This window comes from Triticum aestivum, chromosome 6D, assembly GCF_018294505.1.
Source record: "Triticum aestivum cultivar Chinese Spring chromosome 6D, IWGSC CS RefSeq v2.1, whole genome shotgun sequence".
NCBI lineage: Eukaryota > Viridiplantae > Streptophyta > Magnoliopsida > Poales > Poaceae > Triticum > Triticum aestivum.
The window spans coordinates 24760816-24781156 of NC_057811.1; the positions used below are offsets into that span (position 1 = coordinate 24760816).

General features: G+C 51.5%; 1 protein-coding gene and 1 pseudogene across 1 annotated transcript; both read left to right on the forward strand.

Annotated features, from left to right (window-relative positions):
• Nucleotides 1-8202: 8202 nt before the first annotated feature.
• On the forward strand, nucleotides 8203-9881 carry LOC123143190 (polyphenol oxidase I, chloroplastic; the record flags this gene model as incomplete). Its single annotated transcript, XM_044562032.1, is given in 1 exon segment — nucleotides 8203-9881. A coding segment is annotated over 1 exon segment (1641 nt), but the record flags the coding sequence as incomplete, so codon positions are not given.
• A 2083-nt stretch (nucleotides 9882-11964) lies between these two features.
• The window catches only part of LOC123142355 (putative serpin-Z12), a 17279-nt pseudogene continuing 8902 nt past the window's right edge, over nucleotides 11965-20341 (forward strand).

Here is a 20341-nt window from a genome sequence, read left to right on the forward strand (position 1 = left end):
TTTTCTTTTTTGCTATATTTATTTTGTTTTGTTTCTACTTACAACAAAAAACTTATTTATTTTATTTTATTTTGTTTCTAATTACTTATTTATTTTACTTTACGATAATTCTTTCTGCTATTAAAGTTTCTATCAAAAAAAGTTCTTTATGAAAATTCTTTTTGCTTTTAATGATTAAAAATAAAAAAGAGGCGCAATGTGCGTTGATTTGCTTCAAGCCTTTCGGAATAGTGTAGACTGCACTGCACATAGCTCGATGCAGTCTACCTTATTCCTCAAGGCTTGAAGCTAAGCAACGTGAGCATTGCGCCTCTTCTTCATCGTCTCTGCACTTAGGGCTTATAAACCGCTCCTAGTGCCTCTCAGCTAGCGAGGTGGGACTAAAAAGCTGCTTAGCTAGTAAGAAACTCTAGTACCGGTTCGTGCCACGAACAGGTACTAAAGGTGCTCGTGGGGCCACAGCCTCATTAGTACCGGTTCGTGGCACCAACAGGGACCAAAGGGTGGAATTGGTCCCGGTTCGTGCCACCAACCGGGACCAATGGCCTTGCACAGCGGCGTGGTGGTGAGTTTAGTCCCACCTCGCTAGCTAAGAGAGAGTCGCACCTGTTTATAAGGTGCGGTGCGCCTGAGCTGTCGAGCTCCTCTCTAAAGCAGGCTTACGGGCCTAACCTCTCTGCACTCAGGGCTTATAAAGCATTTCAAATGAACTCTGAAAAGGTTGAAAGTTGGCATGGTATCATCATTTCATCCACATAGCATGTGCAAGAAAGTTGAGAGGGTTACGGCAAAAACTAGATGCACTTCTTGTACAAAACGGACATTGGTATCATACTCGTCTATTACAAAGTTGGCATGGTATCATCATAATAGTTGCGGGAGAAAGTCTTCACTTTTTCTTCGCTTGTGTCATTTGCTTATTGCGCCGTAACCATGGATAATCTTCATCGTTTATCAGGATGCTTGGGTCAGCCTTGACTTTGAAGGGAGGAATTTCATGAAACTTTTCATAATCTTCAGACATGTATGTCTTGCCCTCCACTCCCACAATGTCCCTTTTTCCTGAAAGAACTATGTGCCGCTTTGGCTCATCGTATGATGTATTCGCTTCCTTATCTTTTCTTTCCCTCGGTCTGGTAGACATGTCCTTCACATAGATAACCTGTGCCACATCATTGGCTAGGACGAACGGTTCGTCAGTGTACCCAAGATTGTTCAGATCCACTGTTGTCATTCCGTACTATGGGTCTACCTGTACCCCGCCTCCTGATAGATTGACCCATTTGCACTTAAACAAAGGGACCTTAAAATCATGTTCGTAGTCAAGTTCCCATATGTCCATTATGTAACCATAATATGTGTCCTTTCCCCTCTCGGTTGCTGCATCAAAGCGGACACCGCTTTTTTGGTTGGTGCTCTTTTGATCTTGGGCGATCGTGTAAAATATGTTCCCTTTTATCTCGTATCCTTTGTAAGTCAATACAGTCGAAGATGGTCCCCTGGACAACGAGTACAACTCATCACAAACAGTGGTGTCACCTCTGAGACGTGTTTCCAACCAAGTCGAAGATGGTCCCCTGGACAACGAGTACAACTCATCACAAACAGTGGTGTCACCTCTGAGACGTGTTTCCAACCAACTGCTGAAAGTCCTGATGTGTTCACATGTAATCCAGTCGTCACACTGCTCCGGGTGTTTGGAGCGCAGACTGTTCTTGTGTTCATCGACATACGGGGTCACCAAGGTAGAATTCTGTAGAACTGTGTAGTATGCTTCAGACCAAGAATATCCGTCCCTGCATATTATTGAGTTCCCCCCTCCAAGCGTGCCTTTTCCAGTCAGTCTCCCCTCATACCGCGATTTAGGGAGACCTATCTTCTTAAGGCCAGGAATGAAGTCAACACAAAACCCAATGACATCCTCTGTTTGATGGCCCATGGAGATGCTTCCTTCTGGCCTAGCGCGGTTACGGACATATTTCTTTAGGACTCCCATGAACCTCTCAAAGGGGAACATATTGTGTAGAAATACGGGCCCCAGAATGACAATCTCGTCGACTAGATGAACTAGGACGTGCGTCATGATATTGAAGAAGGATGGTGGGAACACCAGCTCGAAACTGACAAGACATTGCGCCACATCACTCCTTAGCCTTGGTATGATTTCTGGATCGATCACCTTCTGAGAGATTGCATTGAGGAATGCACATAGCTTCACAATGGCTAATCGGACGTTTTCCGGTAGAAGCCCCCTCAATGCAACCGGAAGCAGTTGCGTCATAATCACGTGGCAGTCATGAGACTTTAGGCTCTGGAACTTTTTCTCTGGCATATTTATTATTCCCTTTAAATTCGACGAGAAGCCAGTCGGGACCTTCATACTGAGCAGGCATTCAAAGAAGATTTCTTTCTCTTCTTTCGTAAGAGCGTAGCTCGCAGGACCTTCATACTGCTTCGGAGGCATACCGTCTTTTTCGTGCAAACGTTGCAGGTCCTCCCGTGCCTTAGGTGTATCTTTTGTCTTCCCATACACGCCCAAGAAGCCTAGCAGGTTCACGCAAAGGTTCTTCGTCACGTGCATCACGTCGATTGAAGAGCGGACCTCTAGCTCTTTCCAGTAGGGTAGGTCCCAAAATATAGATTTCTTCTTCCACATGGGTGCGTGTCCCTCAGCGTCATTCGGAACAGCTAGTCCGCCGGGACCCTTTCCAAAGATTACGTGTAAATCATTGACCATAGCAAGTACGTGATCACCGGTACGCATGGCGGGCTTCTTCCGGTGATCTGCCTCGCCTTTGAAATGCTTGCCTTTCTTTCGACATTGATGGTTGGTCGGAAGAAATCGACGATGGCCCAGGTACACATTCTTCCTGCTTTTGTCCAGGTATATACTTTCAGTGTCATCTAAACAGTGCGTGCATGCATGGTATCCCTTGTTTGTCTGTCCTGAAAGGTTACTGAGAGCGGGCCAATCGTTGATGGTTACAAACAGCAACGCGTGCAGGTTAAATTCCTCCTTTTCTGCTCATCCCACGTACGTACACTGTTTCCATTCCACAGCTGTAAAAGTTCTTCAACTAATGGCCTTAGGTACACATCAATGTCGTTGCCGGGTTGCTTAGGGCCTTGGATGAGAACTGGCATCATAATGAACTTCCGCTTCATGCACATCCAAGGAGGAAGGTTATACATACATAGAGTCACGGGCCAGGTGCTGTGATTGCTGCTCTGCTCCCCGAAAGGATTAATGACATCCGCGCTTAAACCAAACCATACGTTCCTTGGGTCAGCTGCAAACTCAGCCCAGTACTTTCTCTCAATTTTTCTCCACTGCGACCCGTCAGCGGGTACTCTCAACTTCCCGTCTTTCTTACGGTCCTCACTGTGCCATCGCATCAACTTGGCATGCTCTTCGTTTCTGAACAGACGTTTCAACCGTGGTATTATAGGAGCATACCACATCACCTTCGCAGGAACCCTCTTCCTGGGGGGCTCGCCGTCAACATCACCAGGGCCATCTCGTCTAATCTTATATCGCAATGCACCGCATACCGGGCATGCATTCAGATCCTTGTACGCACCGCGGTAGAGGATGCAGTCATTAGGGCATGCATGTATCTTCTGCACCTCCAATCCTAGAGGGCATACGACCTTCTTTGCTGCGTATGTACTGTCGGGCAATTCGTTATTCTTTGGAAGCTTCTTCTTCAATATTTTCAATAGCTTCTCAAATCCTTTGTCAGGCACAGCATTCTCTGCCTTCCACTGCAGCAATTCCAGTACGGTACCGAGCTTTGTGTTGCCATCTTCGCAATTGGGGTACAACCCTTTTTTGTGATCCTCTAACATGCGATCGAACTTCAGCTTCTCCTTTTGACTTTCGCATTGCGTCCTTGCATCGACTATGACCCGGCGGAGATCATCATCATCGGGCACTGGTTCCTCTTGATCTTCAGCAGCTTCCCCCCTTGCAGCATCATTGGGCACATCGTCTGGTTCCTCTTGATCTTCAGCAGCTTCCCCCGTTGCAGCATCACCGTATTCAGGGGGCACATAGTTATCATCGTCCTCTTCTTCTTCGCCGTCTTCCATCATAACCCCCATTTCTCCGTGCCTCGTCCAAACATTATAGTGTGGCATGAAACCCTTGTAAAGCAGGTGGGCGTGAAGGATTTTTCGGTCAGAGTAAGACTTCGTATTCCCACATGTAGGGCATGGACAACACATAAAACCATTCTGCTTGTTTGCCTCAGCCACTTCGAGAAAATCATGCACGCCCTTAATGTACTCGGAGGTGTGTCTGTCACCGTGCATCCATTGCTGGTTCATCTGCGTGCATTATATATAATTAAGTGTGTCAAAAACCATTACAGAACATCCTGAATAGATAATTAAGTGACCAAATTAATAGAAGTTCATCATCACATTAGAACCAAAGTACATACATAGTTCTCATCTAACAACATATATATAGCTCTCCAGAGCATCTAATTAATTAAACCATACATTGAAACTATGTAAAACATTTCAATGCGAAAACAAATGCGATCATAATCGCAACCAAGGTAACAATTGATCCAACGGCATAATGATACCAAGCCTCGGTATGAATGGCATATTTTCTAATCTTTCTTATCTTCAAGCGCATTGCATCCATCTTGATCTTGTGATCATCGACGACATCCGCAACATGCAACTCCAATATCATCTTCTCCTCCTCAATTTTTTTAATTTTTTCCTTCAAGTAATTGTTTTCTTCTTCAACTAAATTTAACCTCTCGACAATAGGGTCGGTTAGAATTTCCGGTTCAACCACCTCCTAGATAAATAAAATCTATGTCACGCTGGTCGGCATATTTGTCATAAACAATAAATGAATCAAATAGTTATAAAAAGATAATATATACCACATCCGAATCATAGACAGGACGAGGGCCGACGGGGCGGATACCAAAACCATCGCACTATGTAATAAGAAGGAATAAAATAGTAAGAAAACTAGACAAGTATCTATCTAAAGTAAGAATTTTTTTCTTTTAAAAAGAAGATAAGAACAAGAGGCTCACCACGGTGGTGCCGGCGACGAGATCGGCGCGGGCGGTCGACGGCGGTGAAGACGGGAATGGGACGTGACGGGCCGCTAAACCTAGACAAATCTCGAGGAAAATGGAGCTTTGAGGTCGAGCTTCGAGAGGACAAAGCTTAACTAGTGTGGCTCGGGCATTTCATCGAACACCTCATGTGCATAGGAGGTGAGCTAGAGCACCAGAAAGCCCTCCCCTCGCCGGCCAGAGAAAAACAGAGCACCTCATTGGTCCCGGTTCGTGGCATGAACCGGTACTAAATCCTGGCCTTCTGTCCCGGTTCATGCCAAGAACCGGGACCAATGGTTGTGGGCCAGGAGCTAGGACCATTAGTCCCGGTTCGTGGCTCGAACCGGGACAAATGGTTCCATACGAACCGGGACCAATGCCCACGAGGCCCCGGCCGGCCCCCTGGGCTCACGAACCGGGACGAATGCCCCCATGGGTCCCGGTTCGTGACTGAACCGGGGCTAATGTGAAAACTGCCCTGTGACCTAAGCCCTGTTTTCTACTAGTGACTGTAGAGTACATATTCATGGTACAGAGTGGACTATTTTAGTTCTTTCTTGTGCTATATGCCAATCTCAGATTTTATGCTAGGTCTATTTTAGCTCAACGTTGGTGTTAGTAGTAAAAAACACTTGCAAATGTATGTGTCTTGAATACATAAATTTGTGCTCTAGAAGATAAATGTAGAGAATGGTAACAATAATTTAATTCGTTGTTTACTACAATATTTGTATTCAGAATAAGTAGTAGTTATACGCTCCTGTGTAGTTTTAGTACCTAACTTGAGAAATAAATAATAGCCTTTCTCTAAAGAGGTTTGATGCCTTGCTTTTTATAATTCAAATCATTTGTATTTGTTTTCTAATATTTAAACATAATGGTTTGCAGGGAACAGTGAGGTGACTTTCGATAGCTGTAATGAGCTGATGGAGCCTTTGACCTGAAGTTATATTTGTATAGATTACATGATTTGTTGATGAGGATAAGAAAGAGGAGCTGATGGCAAACCAACCGAGGAAGGTCACCGAAGATTGAGGTTGGGCGCGATGCCACATCAGAAGTTATTTAGGCTATGGGTGAGTTCGGGGCCATGGAGTGAGCCGATAGGAGGGTCGAGTATGATGCATACATGTCAACGTTGGTAGTCAGAACTTGATGCTGAGTGTGGATGGGAATGATGGGGTGAGGATGGGCGTGCTTTAGTCCAGCAATTTGTCATTGCCAAATGGTTCAATCCCGGTGATGTCATTGCTGGATATGCAAGGTCTCACTGGGCAAGGTATTCGAAGTTCTTAAGTGCTTAGGAACCTCGCTGTGCTTTCGTATTGACGTGATTAGCAAGTGTATTTACCGAAGCATAGATGTAATGCGGGTTATGTGTAGCACCGAATCTGAGGTGGCTCCAATCCGGTCGGTTCTGACATTGGAGAGTTAAGACTGAATCAGACTTAATCAGATGGCATCAACACTGTGTTAATCATTGGAAGATCTGCCGAGCGTTTGGGAAGAGAAGCATGGTGCCAATACATACTTTTGGTTCTTAACCCAGATGATCTCATTTAAAATTGTTGGCGTTTGTTATAACCATTCTTGATGAGCTGCACAACGCTTCATGTATTGCACTACTAATGTCGTTTATTTGGTGGTCAAACTCCTGTTCCACTCCTATATAGATGCTATGTAAATAATTTGTTTTGTTGACTAAAATCTGAATATAAGTGAATCTATCTAAAATTAGTACAATGATTATAATTTGTCTTGCGTTGACACGATGATTATAATTTTGAAGTGTGGGTGTGACAGGGTTGAGGGATTGTGAGTCAGATGTGCCATTAATGGCAGCATGCTTGGATTGGGGAGTGGAGATAGTAAGGAAAAAGTAGTAATCATGGTATATGTTTGACATGATTAGGGTATTATGCACCGTTGCAACGCACGGACAAGGAGCACGTGAAAGTAGATGTTTTGCTGAAATGCATGGTTGGTGGAGAAACATATTTAGAGGAAAGCGAAAGATTGACAAGAACTATTTGTCACAACATAGTGCTAAGCATGTGATGTACACATTGCATATAATTATATTTTGATATATGTTCCCAGAAATAAGTTTGCTGTTCCATAGCAATGGAAGGGCATTTAGCCAGATTTAGCTTTCTTGGATCAGGAACAGATCAAGAAGGTGACATGGTCGGGGTTTTTTGTATCGTTCTAGACAACAAAACAATTGACAAGGTGATGGATTGAGAGGATGAATGATGTATAGACAGAGAAGGTGAGGTGATGTATGATAATTTCAGAGGAAAAGAGCAGTTATAGGAGTGTGTGGTGTTTGTAAGAGAGAGAAGATGCCTGCATTTGTGTTGTGGTTGAACATTGTGTGTAATGGGTGACGGTTTATTTGTTGGCCCGTGGCAACGGACGGGCAGTCTATAGTAATGCTAGTGCACGATTGCGACGCAGTTCACCGTCGATATTTGTAGGAGTGCACGCACGAAGGCGCGTGTCGATGCATGGCCAGTGGCCACACACGTACGTACGTAACGTATGGACCGTGGAACGCGGTTACTGCTTGGACCGTTAGTTTGGTGCGAGCAAGTAGCTGGCGTGCTGGTCGTCGAACGTGGACGTCTCTTCCTTGCAAAAGAATCTTGGTTTTGCAGGAAATGGCATGTCTTAGTTTGCCCTGACTTTGCAGCGAAAAAAAAACACCATCACGTGCATGTCTCAGTTGGTTCATGCCGACACTACCGGCCGGCGTACGTGTTCGGAAGATCTGCCCGACGTCGACGCTACCGGCGTAGGTCTTGTCTCATGCCCTTGTTCGTTGCACACTGGCTGGCATCTGCTGCCTACTTTGTACACGTGACATTTCCATCTTGATCTCCTTTTTTATGGCAAGTTCATCCGCCACGGTTCCCCATTCGTGTCCGCGGCAGGCATGGCGAGCTCTAGCTTCATCGTCTTGCCTTTCACGGCCGCCGCCTCTGCATGCCATCCTCCAAGCAAGCCCGTAGCCAGGGGCAAACAGGGCCGCCGCACTCGCTTGTCGTGCCATTGCAAAGCCACGGCGGGTGGTGCCGGGGATGACGACCTGGCGGTGAGTCGTCGGCTCGACCGCCGGGACGTGCTCCTCGGCCTCACCGGGGTGGGAGCCGCCGGCGCCATCAACCTCGGAGGACTCGCGCTGGCCGCGGACGACGCCGTGCCGGCCACGTGCGTCACCGTGCCTGTCACGGACCAGGTCATCAGGTGCGTCTCGGCCGACGGCTTCAACTGCCCCGGCGTGTACCGCCCCGAGGACGTCGTCGACTTCAGCGCTCTGCCGCCACCGAACGGCCCCTTGCGCGTGCGCCGGCCGGCCCACCTCGTCGCCGCGGACAAGGAGTACGTGAGGAAATACGAGGCCGGCGTCCGCATGATGAGGGATCTGGACGCCTCCGGCGATCCGCGCAGCTTCAAGAGCCAGGCCGCCATCCACGAGGCCTACTGCAACTTCCACTACAAGGTCACCGCGGTGGCCGCCGCGGCCTCAAGAACAGCCGGGGGCGGCGGCGGCACGCCGGAGATCGACTTCGACGTGCACTTCTCGTCTATCTTCGCTCCGTGGCACCGGATGTACATCTACTTCTTCGAGCGGATCATCGGCGAGCTCATCGGCGACACCACCTTCGCGCTGCCGTACTGGAACTGGGACGCGCCGGACGGGATGATGCTGCCGCCGATATTCAACAACGCGTCCTCACCGCTCTATGACGCCAACCGCGACCAGGCGCACGTCACCGCCGTCATGGACCTCAACAAGGGCCCAGGCGCGGACAACGAGCTTCCTCTCTGCAGCGACGACGCCTGCGTGAAGGAGAACAACCTCTCCGTCATCTACCGCCAGATGGCCGTCGACACGGCCCTGCAGTTCCACGGGAACAAGTTCTGCGCCGGGGGCACCCCCGGCTCCCCCGGCTCACTCGAGAACGCCGCGCACACCGCCGTGCACATCTGGGTGGGCGGGGACATGGGGGTGCTCGGCACCGCCGGCCGCGACCCCGTCTTCTACTCGCACCACGCCAACGTCGACCGCATGTGGCACCTCTGGACCACCACGCTCGGGAACCAGGACTTCGTCGGCGCCGGCACCGGCGACTGGCGCGACACCAGCTTCGTCTTCTACGACGAGAAGCGGCGGCCCGTGCGCATCAGCGTCCGCGACGTCCTCGACGCCGGCAGGCTCGGGTACACGTACGAGGAGAGGGAGACCTTGGAGTGGCTGGACAAGCGGCCCAAGCCGGCGACCGGCATCGACAGACCGGCCGGCCCAAGCGTCCCCGCCGCCCTCTCCTTCCCCGTGGCTCTGAAGAAGGGCCGGAAGGAGTACGTGACGGTGGAGCGGCCGGAGGAGGCCCGGGCCAGCGGCGGCAGCAGCAAGAAGGCGCCGGAGGTGCTGGTGGTGGACGTCACCATCGACCCCTGCGAGTACGCCAAGTTCGACGTGCTCGTCAACGTGCCCAAAGGCCAGGAGGCGCGGGTGGGGCCGCAGGACACCGAGTTCGCAGGGACCTTCGAGAACCTGCCGCACGGCGGCGGCGACGGCGGCGGCCGGGGCATGGGGCGGCTGACGCTCACGTACCGGTTCGCGCTCCGGGAGCTGGTTGAGGACCTCGGATGCGGCCAGGACCGGCGGCTGGACGTCACGCTCGTCCCGCGAGCCGGTGGGATGGTCGTGGTAGACGACGTGCGAGTTGAACTTTGTAACTAACTGATATGTGCACGAGTCAGCTACTTTAGTTTTTTCAAGACGGATGATATACCCGGCCTCTACATCCCAGTATATAGACGAAAGTAAAATAAAACCTTAAACTTCGAATATTGAAATCGACACATCGAACTCTCTAATCCAGGTATATTTTAAATCTTGAGAGCGTTTACCTGGTATTCGCTCGCTCTGCTTTTGTTTTTCTTTTATTTCCTTTGTCTTTTCAAAGGTATTTCTTTAATTATCTTTTTTCCTTCGTTATACTTTGTTATTTCACTGGTTTTCATTCTTCGTTGCATTTTTATTTTATTGTGTTTCTTCCTTGATTTTCTTCGTATTGTTTTTCCTTTACTTTTTGTTTCTTTGTCGGCTCTAATTGATTTCTTTCTTGACACATGTCTAATATTTCTAAGTACATAATGTACATTTTTAGGTCACACATGAAACATTTTTTATACACTTTGAACATTTTCAAATAGATTATCTACATTTTTATAAAAATACATGTTTTCAACACTTTTTGAGTACATGGTAACATTCTTCCAAATATAGGTTTGCATTTTCTTAATGAAAACACATATTTTTTAAAATTACACAAATATTTTTTACATTTTTAAAAATATACCGATGTATAATTTTTTTATTGCTATGACATATTTTTTAAAATTACACAAATATTTTTTACATTTTTAAATATACATTGACGTATAATTTTTTATTGCTATGACATATTTTTAACATTACACAATCATTTTTTTACATTACACAATCATTTTTTTTACATTGCATACACTTTTTTTAAATGCCACAAACACATGTTTTGAAATCATGTAGATTTTTTAAATTTTTCAACATTTTGAGTGTACGAAACAATTTTATTTTTGAATCACACGAATATATTACGTACATTTTTTTTAAACTCATTACATTTTTTAGATGCCACTAACATTTTTCTTGCCAATTTGTTCAGGTTTCCAAATTTGTTCCTATTTTTAAAATTTAAAAATATGTTTGCATTTTAAAATTTGGTTCAAGTTTCAAAATTTGTTATCATTTTTTTCGAAAAATGTCTGTGTTCAAAAAGTGTTCCCTTTTTGAAAGTTGATTGTGTTTTTCAAAAGGTATTCACTTTTTTCAAAAAGTACACGGACTTTTAAACAAAGTGTTCACTCTTTTAAAAACGTTCAGGGATTTCCAAATTATTCATGTTTTCAAATTTTGGTCCATGATATTTTCGAGACCCGCACACTCAGGTACACGCACACGGAGAAGGAGACCTTAGAGTGGCAGGACAAGCGGCCCAAGCATGGGGAGGCTGATGCTGACATACCGATTCGCCCCGCGGGAACTGATTTAGGACCTCCGGTGCAGCCAGGACTGATGGTTGGAGATCACGCTCATCCCGTGAGCCGGTAAGATGGTCACGTGCGTGTTGAGCTTTGTAACTGAGATTGCCAGCTATTTTCTGCTCCAGAAAGGGTGATATCAGAAGATGAAAACCGACATACTAATATTACATATTAATAGCTAATTGCTCGTGCGTCACAACAGCATGAGAGTACATATAACATAACAAGTAAAATGGGGATGTCCATTATATAGTCAGCTGTTTTCTTCTCCCATTCCTAAACCTGTACGAATAATCAAAGACCGTTTGTTAATTTCATAAATCAAGTAAAATGAAGTACATGTAAACTTAAATAAAATTTAAATTTATTAATGCATAGCTTAAGATAGTGCATAGACTGGTGTTGCACAAATTTAGCTCCATCCCCAATTGTCAATTATGCAGGTGCAAATTAAAACTCAATCATGAAATTTACGTGGGTAATATAGCCACTATTTACTTATAAAAACGTTTTGTAATAAAAAAGTATAACATTAGAATGTTGCATGCATTTCCGCGGGCCATTTAATTTAAAATACAGCCCAACTCCCAGTCCCAGTAGCTCACTAGTCCATTGTCCCGCTAACCCTAACCCGCACGGACACGCCGCCGCCGCCGCCGGCTCCTGTCCTCCTCCCCCATCGTCTTCAACGTCTGATCGATCGATGAACACCAGCAGGATGCTCTCTGAGTCGTACCGCGATGGCGTGAACTCACGGCGAAGTGCAGCCATTCCGATGTCGCGCTTCGGGAAGGTCGTCCTCCTCTGCTTGGCCCTGTTCGCCGCATGGCGCCTCTGCTCCACCCTGTTCACCGCGGCGCTGCCTGGTCCTGGAGCCGACCCTGCGGAAGGCAGCGACGCATCTCGCCAGGGAGGTCGGCTTTCGTGCGGCGGCCGGCACGGGGAGCAACTTCGTCTTCTCGCCGCTGTCCATCCACGCGGCGCTCGCCATGGTATCCGCCGGCGCGCGGGGCGACACGCGCAGGGAGCTCCTGCGGTTCCTCGGGTCAGCGCCGCTCGACGAGCTGCACCGCGCGCCGGCCAACGAGCTCGTTGGCAGGCTCAACGGCCTGGCGCAGACGTCCTTCGCCTGTGGCGTGTGGGTCGACCGGAGGCTGGCGCTCAGGCCAGAGTTCGCGGCCACCGGCGCGTCGCGGTACGGCGCCACGGCGGAATCCGTGGACTTCGTGTCGGGGGCCGAGCAGGCGAGGCTGCGCATGAACGCCTTCGTGGCGGATGCGACGAAGCAGCTCATCCACGACCTCCTCCCTCCCGGCTCCGTCGACTCGACCACGGTGGTCGTGCTCGCCAACGCGCTCTACTTCAAAGGAGTGTGGTCTCACCCGTTCGACGTCTTCACCGCGCCGTTCCACGTCCCAGGCGACACCACCGTGGGCGTGCCGTCCATGACGACGGGCCGGTCACAGTACATCGCGCTCTACCCGGGCTTCAGGGCACTCAAGCTTCCCTACAAGAACGACGCGTCGTGGCAAGCTGATGCATTCTACATGCTTATCCTTCTCCCGGACAGCGGCACTCTCAGTCTCGCTGATCTCTACGACAAGGCGGTGTCGATGCCGGAGTTCATCAGGAAGCACATGCCGGTGGAGGAGGTTCCGGTAGGGCGGTTCATGGTGCCCAAGTTCAAGTTCACGTTCGGGTTCGAGGCGTCGTCCGACATGCAAAAGCTTGGTGTCACCAGGGCTTTCTCAGGCGGTGACTTCTCAGGCATGGTGAGTATCGGAGTAAATGGCCACGGTAGCCTAACCGACTCCCCCGGCTCTTTTAAAAATTATCAGGCCAATCGAGCCTTCAAGCATCCACAGCATGGGGCCGCCTTTCTCTGGCCGGCTATCCCCAGGACCGACAACCAGAAGGCGACCCGGCCTCAAAAACCTTCCCAAAGAAAGCTACGAGATGGCCGACTCCAGGAAACCGGCCCCAAAAGGACCGACTCCCAGAAGCCGGCCATGAAGAAGGCCGACTCCCAGAAGCCGGCCAAGACTGCACCCACCAGGGCTGCACCCACATAACGGTGATGAGACGGTGCGCGGCCGCAGTACAGCCTACCACCCCCGAATCCCGGAGCAGGCATGGCCACAGGGCGTCGTACGGGTCAGCCATCCCCCGTCTGGCGCGGCACTGTAGCCATGTTGACCTCGACGTCACCCACGACAGGCGCCAGTACGGCCCGCGGGCGGCGGGCCCCTTTAGCCAGATAGACGCTCGAAGGCGGCCCGGCCTCCCCTAGTCGGCCTGGGGCGTGGCCGGCTCCCAATAGCCGGCTACCTCCCTCCCTCGAAACATGTGCATCATTAAGGAGACAAGACGAGGTGAGGCTACAGTGAGAGCCCGCAAGGTGGCGGCACTGTAGTCACGCTCACCTCGACAAAGCCCTCGTCATCAGGGGCAAGGCAACAGTAACCAGCCGCCGACAAGGCCCCCAGGCGGTGGGGCCGGCCTGTCGGCCAAGAGGCCGGCAGCCGGCGGGACCCACCAGTCGGCGGGCCCCAATGGCCAGCGGAGAAGCCGGCGAGCACAGACACTGACGGCTGGGACCCGTGCCCAGCCGGATTACCATTGTACCCCTGGGGGGTAGGCCTATATAAATCCCCCGGGACACCCATGCAAAGGGTTGATCTCATAGAGTTTTACACACCACATAGAGAGAAAAGGAGAGCTAGCCTTGCCCTTCTTCTTCCCCTAGCCAAACAGCTCAAGGAGCACTTGTAGCTACTTGTGTTGATCTAGTGATCATGCGGAGACCCCGCAGAGCAGGACTAGGGTTGTTATCTCCACGGAGAGCCGGGAACCTGGGTAAGATCCGCCGGCGTGCATGTCTTCGCCTTATCCTGTTTCCAGGCACCGGCGATGTCTTACTGGCTCCCACAATGATAAGCCACCCGTTGGCATATGTCGCACCTACCACCCGACATTTGGCGCCCACCGTGGGGCCAGGTGCACCGTCGTCCGGAGACCTGTTCTGGACGGGAACCCTTTTCCTCCGCCGCGAGCGTAGCCAGCCCGCTACGCCCGATGGCACTTGCCCTGACGCGCAGCAAGGCGTCGACGACGCCTACGCGGCAAGCTGCCTCGCCGAACTTCTTGGCGAGACTCCCATCTCCGACGAGCCCGCGTCCGACGCGAGCACAGACTACCCCGAGAGCCTCCTCGACCAGCTTCACGTCTCCAGCGAGCTTGCTGTGGACTTGGAGTCGGCCGGCTCCACCGACCCGATGCTTGTCGACTCCGACACGGCATCGCTTGACGCCTTCCCCACCGACGTAGTGATCATCGACGACCCTCTCCCTCGAGCCGACAGTGGCAGCAGCGCTGTCACTGAGGTGCTGGTCATCAGCCATGGCGCCGTCTCGGGCGAGAACGCCCACGACGCCCTACAAGTCGCGCTGCACGACTTGTCCGTCCCCATCCCGGCCGACGCCGACGCCGAGACTCTGGAGGCACACCGCCTCGCCCTCATCGCGGAGGGCCAGAAGATAACATCCATGAGACGCCTCATTGAGGCTCACCAACGCGAAGTCGACCGCGCCGCCTTCGGTACGCCGCCTCCTAGCGGGCCGAGCCGAGCCGGCCTCGTCAAGAAGCGCGGCGCGGCCATCGCCAGCATGCTGGGAGCAGACCGCCCATTCTACGCCACGCCACTCGAGAACCTGCATGCCGCTCAGGCGGCCGCAGAAGAGCTGAACGGGCTGGGGGCTGATGAGCTCCCCTACATGACTAGACGCATCCAGCAGCTGATCGACGCGGCCGCAGAACGGCATGATGCCGGCGCCTGCGCTGAGAGTCCTCCCCCACGCTGAGAACACGCCGCGACATCCCGGACGCCGACTGCAAGCGGCGCCCGCGCAAGGAAAGACAAGGAGCCGGCTGCTAGCCGCAGCCAGACTCGGATCACCATTGAGCGCGACGTAGAAGGCCGCCCCCGAGCGGTGGAACGACAAGGCAATCCGCCTCCCCCCCCCCCGCCTCGTGGGGAGAGATATCCCACCCCGCCGCCTGTCACGCATCCGACTCTCGGTGGTCGACTAGGCCACCGCGAAGGAGTCGACGAGAATGATGCCCGCCACCGGATCGACCGCCTAGCGCGATCACTGGCGCTAGAAGAAGAAGATGATGTCGGCCCGCCTTGCTTTGGCCCCCGCATCCGCGACGAGCCCTTCCCCAAAGGGTTCTCACTCCCCAGAGACACGCCAAAGTACAACGGCTCCGTGAAGCCGAAAGATTGGCTGATCGACTACTCTACCGCAGTCAGCATAGCAAACGGCAACAGGCGCGTTGCCGTGAAGTACGTCCCTCTCATGCTTCAAGGCACGACACACACCTGGCTGAACAGCCTCAAGCCCTACAGCGTCAACAGCTGGCTAGACTTCACGGAAGTCTTCGTACGCAACTTCACCAACACATACAAGCGGCCTCCCAAGCCCCGCCAGCTCTCCTTATGCGTCCAAGGGCCCAGCGAATCGACTCGCGACTACCTCACGCGTTGGGCCGAGCTCCGCAACTCCTGCGAGGGGGTGCACAAGGTTCAAGCCATAGAATACTTCACCGCCGGGTGCCGAGAGGGCACCCTCCTCAAGCACTGACTCCTCTGCGACGAGCCGACTATCCTCGACGAGCTGCTGATCATAGCAGACAAGTACGCCACGGCCGACTCCTCGATGAAGACCGAACTCCGAGTGGACGCCTCTGGAAAGGTACTCGCTCCGGCTCCCAAGACGCCGACTGGTGACTCCAACCGACGCCCCTACCAGAACGACCACAAGTGCAAGGCCCCTATGCCGCCTTCCACCAGTCGGCAGGTGGCCACCGTCGAAGACGAGCAGCCCGAAGAGCGGCCCGCTCCCAAGAAGAAGGGCGGCAGGCCGGCTTGGCAGCCGGCCTTCTCCTACGAGCAATCTCTCGATGCCCCCTGCAAGTTTCACAGCGGTGCGAAGCCGTCCAACCACACGACCCGGAAGTGCCACTGGCTCACGCGGATCTCCAAGGGCGAGGGGCTGGTGCCGCCTCCGCCTCCTGGCCCGCCACCTCCAGCCCCTCAACAGCCGGCTGTTCGACCAGCAGTCGGAGCCATTCAGGACGAGTTCCCAGATGAGCACGCCGCCTACGTCGTCTTCACGAGCCAGATTGAAGACAAGCGCAGCCGGCACCGACAGCACCAAGAAGTCAACGCGGTCGCCTCCAGCAACCCCGAGTTCATGCATTGGACCGAAAGGCCTATCAGCTGGAGCCGGGCCGATCACCCAGAGGTGATGCCGTCTCCCGGCTCCTACGCATTGGTGTTGGATGTCACCCTCGCGACGGAAAGGTGAGCTGCCCGTTTCTCCCGCGTGCTGATTGATGGTGGAAGCAGCATCAACATACTGTACCGCGACACCATGAAGAAGTTGAACCTCAAGGCGAAGCAACTCATGCCAAGCCGGACTGTGTTCCATGGCATCGTACCCGGCTTGTCCTGTTCCCCAATCGGCAAGATCAAGATGGATGTTCTCTTCGGAGACAAGGATCACTTTCGCCGAGAAGCGATCTGGTTTGAAGTAGTGGATCTAGAGAGCCCTTACCACGCCTTGCTTGGCCGACCTGCCCTAGCCAAGTTCATGGATGTGCCCCACTATGCCTACCTCAAGATGAAGATGCCGAGTTCAAAGGGGATCATCACTATAGCCGGAGACTACAAGAAGTCCATCGAGTGCGCTGTAGCCAGCAGCCGACTGGCCGAGTCCCTCGTGGTTGCTGAAGAGAAGAAGATGCTGGACCGAGTTGTGGCCATGGCCGGCAAGCAGCCGGCCCTGTCCCCCAGCCCCAAGGAATATGATGCTCAGGGATCCTTCCAGCCGGCCAAGGAGACGAAGAAGATACCTCTGGACCCGGAGAACCCAGAGAGGTTTGCTGTCATTGGTGCAAACCTGGACAGTAAATAGGAAGGCGAGCTCGTCGACTTCCTCCGTGAGAATCGAGACATCTTTGCATGGTCCCCAAAGGACATGCCGGGTGTTCCAATGGATTTCGCCGAGCACAAGCTACACGTCCGAGCGGACGCGAAACCAGTCAAGCAGCCTCTCCACCGACTGTCGGAGGATAAAAGAAGGATCGTAGGAGAAGCGATAGCCCGGCTCTTGGCCGCCGGCTTCATTATGGAGGTGTTTTTTCCAGAGTGGCTTGCCAACCCGGTCTTGGTGTTGAAGAAGAACAATAAATGGCGTATGTGTATAGATTACACCAGCCTCAACAAAGCCTGCCCCAAAGATCTGTTTGCCCTACCACGGATTGATCAAGTGATAGACTCCACAGCCGGATGCGAGCTGTTGAGTTTCTTGGATGCATACTCAGGATACCACCAGATCAAGTTGGACCCAGCCGACCGCCTGAAGACCGCCTTCATCACACCATTCGGAGCTTTCTGCTACCTGACTATGACATTCGGCTTGAGAAATGCCGGTGCCACTTTTCAGCGTTGCATGCAAAAATGCCTCCTCAAGCAACTCGGCAGAAATGCGTGTTCGGAGTACCAGCCGGCCAGCTTCTAGGCTTTTTGGTCTCCGAACGCGGCATTGAGTGCAACCCAGTGAAGATCAAGGCCATTGAGAGAATGGAGATTCCTACCAAGTTGTGAGACGTTCAGAAGTTTACCAGGTGCCTGGCCTCCCTAAACCGCTTTATCAGCCGGCTAGGGGAGAAGGCTCTCCCCTTGTACCGACTCATGAAGAAGTCCACCCACTTCGAGTGGAACGACCAAGCAGACCAAGCTTTCCACGACTTGAAGAAGATGCTGACCACACCACCTGTCCTGGCAGCGCCGACTGAGAAAGAGCCCATGCTCCTTTACATTGCTGCGACTAGCCGAGTGGTCAGTACAGTCATCGTGGTCCAGCGCCCAGAAGAAGGCCGAGCTCAGTTAGTCCAGAGGCCGGTATATTATTTAAGCGAAGTACTGTCCACCTCGAAGCAAAACTACCCACATTACTAGAAGATGTGCTATGGAGTGTACTTCGCCGGCAAGAAGCTGAAGCCCTACTTTCAAGAGCATCCCATCAAGGTCGTATGCACCGCCCCGCTTGCCGAGATCATAGGCAGCCGGGATGCATCCGGCTGGGTGGCTAAGTGGGCCATTGCGCTGGCTCCTTACACAATCTTCTACCAGCCCCGCACCGCCATCAAGTCCCAAGCATTGGCCGACTTCCTTGTCGACTGGGCCGAGACCCAGTACCTACCGCCGGCTCCCAACTCCACTCATTGGCGGATGCACTTCGACGGATCCAAGATGCGCACCGGCTTGGGAGCCGGCATCGTCCTCACCTCTCCCAAGGGCGACAAGCTCAGATACACATTGCAAATCCATTTTGCCGCCTCCAACAATGTGGCTGAGTACGAGGCGCTCATACATGGACTCCGGCTAGCCAAAGAGCTCGGCATACGCCGGATCCTGTGTTATGGCGACTCGGATTTGGTGGTCCAGCAGTCATCTGGCGACTGGGACGCCAAGGACGCAAACATGGCGAGCTATCGATTCCTCGTCCAGCAAATCAGCGGATACTTTGAAGGGTGCGAGTTCCTCCACGTGCCACGGGCCGACAACGAGCAAGCAGATGCCCTAGCACGGATCGGCTCCACCCGACAAGCTATACCAACCGGTGTCTCTCTCCAGCGCCTCCTCAAACCGTCTATCAAGCCGTTTCCAGAATCGGACTCTATCTTCGTACCGCCTGCCCCTGATGCAGTCGGATCCGACTGGGGGAACCCAGCAGGCGGCTCGGGGACTTCGACAAGCGGCCCGGGGACTGCCGTAGTCGCACCCGGCTCGGGGACTTCAGAACCCGGCCCGGGGACTACAGCAGTCGGCCCGGGGACTGCAGCAATCGGCCCGCGGACTGCAACGACACAAAAGGCGGTGGCCGACTCCAATTCTCCACCACCCAACCCACCCACCCGGGTCATCACTACTACAAAAACAGCTATAGCCAATATGGACACTAATGGCGCACTGTACTGTGGTGTGCCATTACTAAATACTATTGGCGCACCATGTGTTGGTGCGCCATTAGTGTGCAAATACTAATGGCGCACCACATCCATGGTGCGCCATTAGTAAAAAAAAATTTCTTTAATTTTTTTCAAAACTACTAATGGCGCACCATGGGATGGTGCGCCATTACTATTTCAACTAGTAATGGCGCACCACTCCCACGGTGCGCCATTAGTAATTATGTTTCAATTTTTTTTAAACTACTAATGGCGCACCGTGGGAGGGGTGCGCCATTACTAGTTGAACTAGAACTAGTAATGGCGCACCATCCCACGGTGCGCCATTAGTAATTTGGCCCAAACATTCCCCCGAATGCACCCCCCTGGACCGCCATTTCAGTTTGAAAAAAAATAAAAGAAAATGATAGAAATGTCAAAAAAATAAAAGAAAATAAGATTCCCATGTGATATGTGGTCTAGTTGTTAGCAAAATTTACAAACATGAATTTTCGACTTTTTTGCAAAATCTCTCGAGAATTTTTAAAAATGGGCATAACTTTTGCATACGAACTCGGATGAAAAAGTTTTTATATGAAAAATCATCTACTAATTCAAAAAACCTAACAGAAAAAAAGATACGGGGCTTTTAATATCTGGAGAGGCAAAAAAATTCAAAAAAAATCAAACTTACTAATGGCGCACCTGCCCATGGTGCGCCATTACTATCTTCCCGCCTTCAAAATTAAAAAAAATTCAAAAAAATAAAAAAAAGTTACTAATGGCGCACCTGCCCATGGTGCGCCATTAGTATCTTCCCGCCTTCAAAATTCAAAATAAATAAAAAAATAAAAAAAAGTTACTAATGGCGCACCTGCCCATGGTGCGCCATTAGTATCTTCCCGCCTTCAAAATTCAAAATAAATCAAAAAAAATAGTAATGGCACACCTGCCCACGGTGCGCCATTACTATGCCGTATATATGGCTGGGCGTGTCCTCTCCTCCTTACCTCTTCATTCTTCTCCTCCACTCCACCTCTCCTCCACTTCATCTCCTCCTCTCCTCCACTCCATCTTCCCTTCTCTCCTCCACCATACTACCCTCCTCCTCTCCGGCGACCTCCTCCTCATCCTCT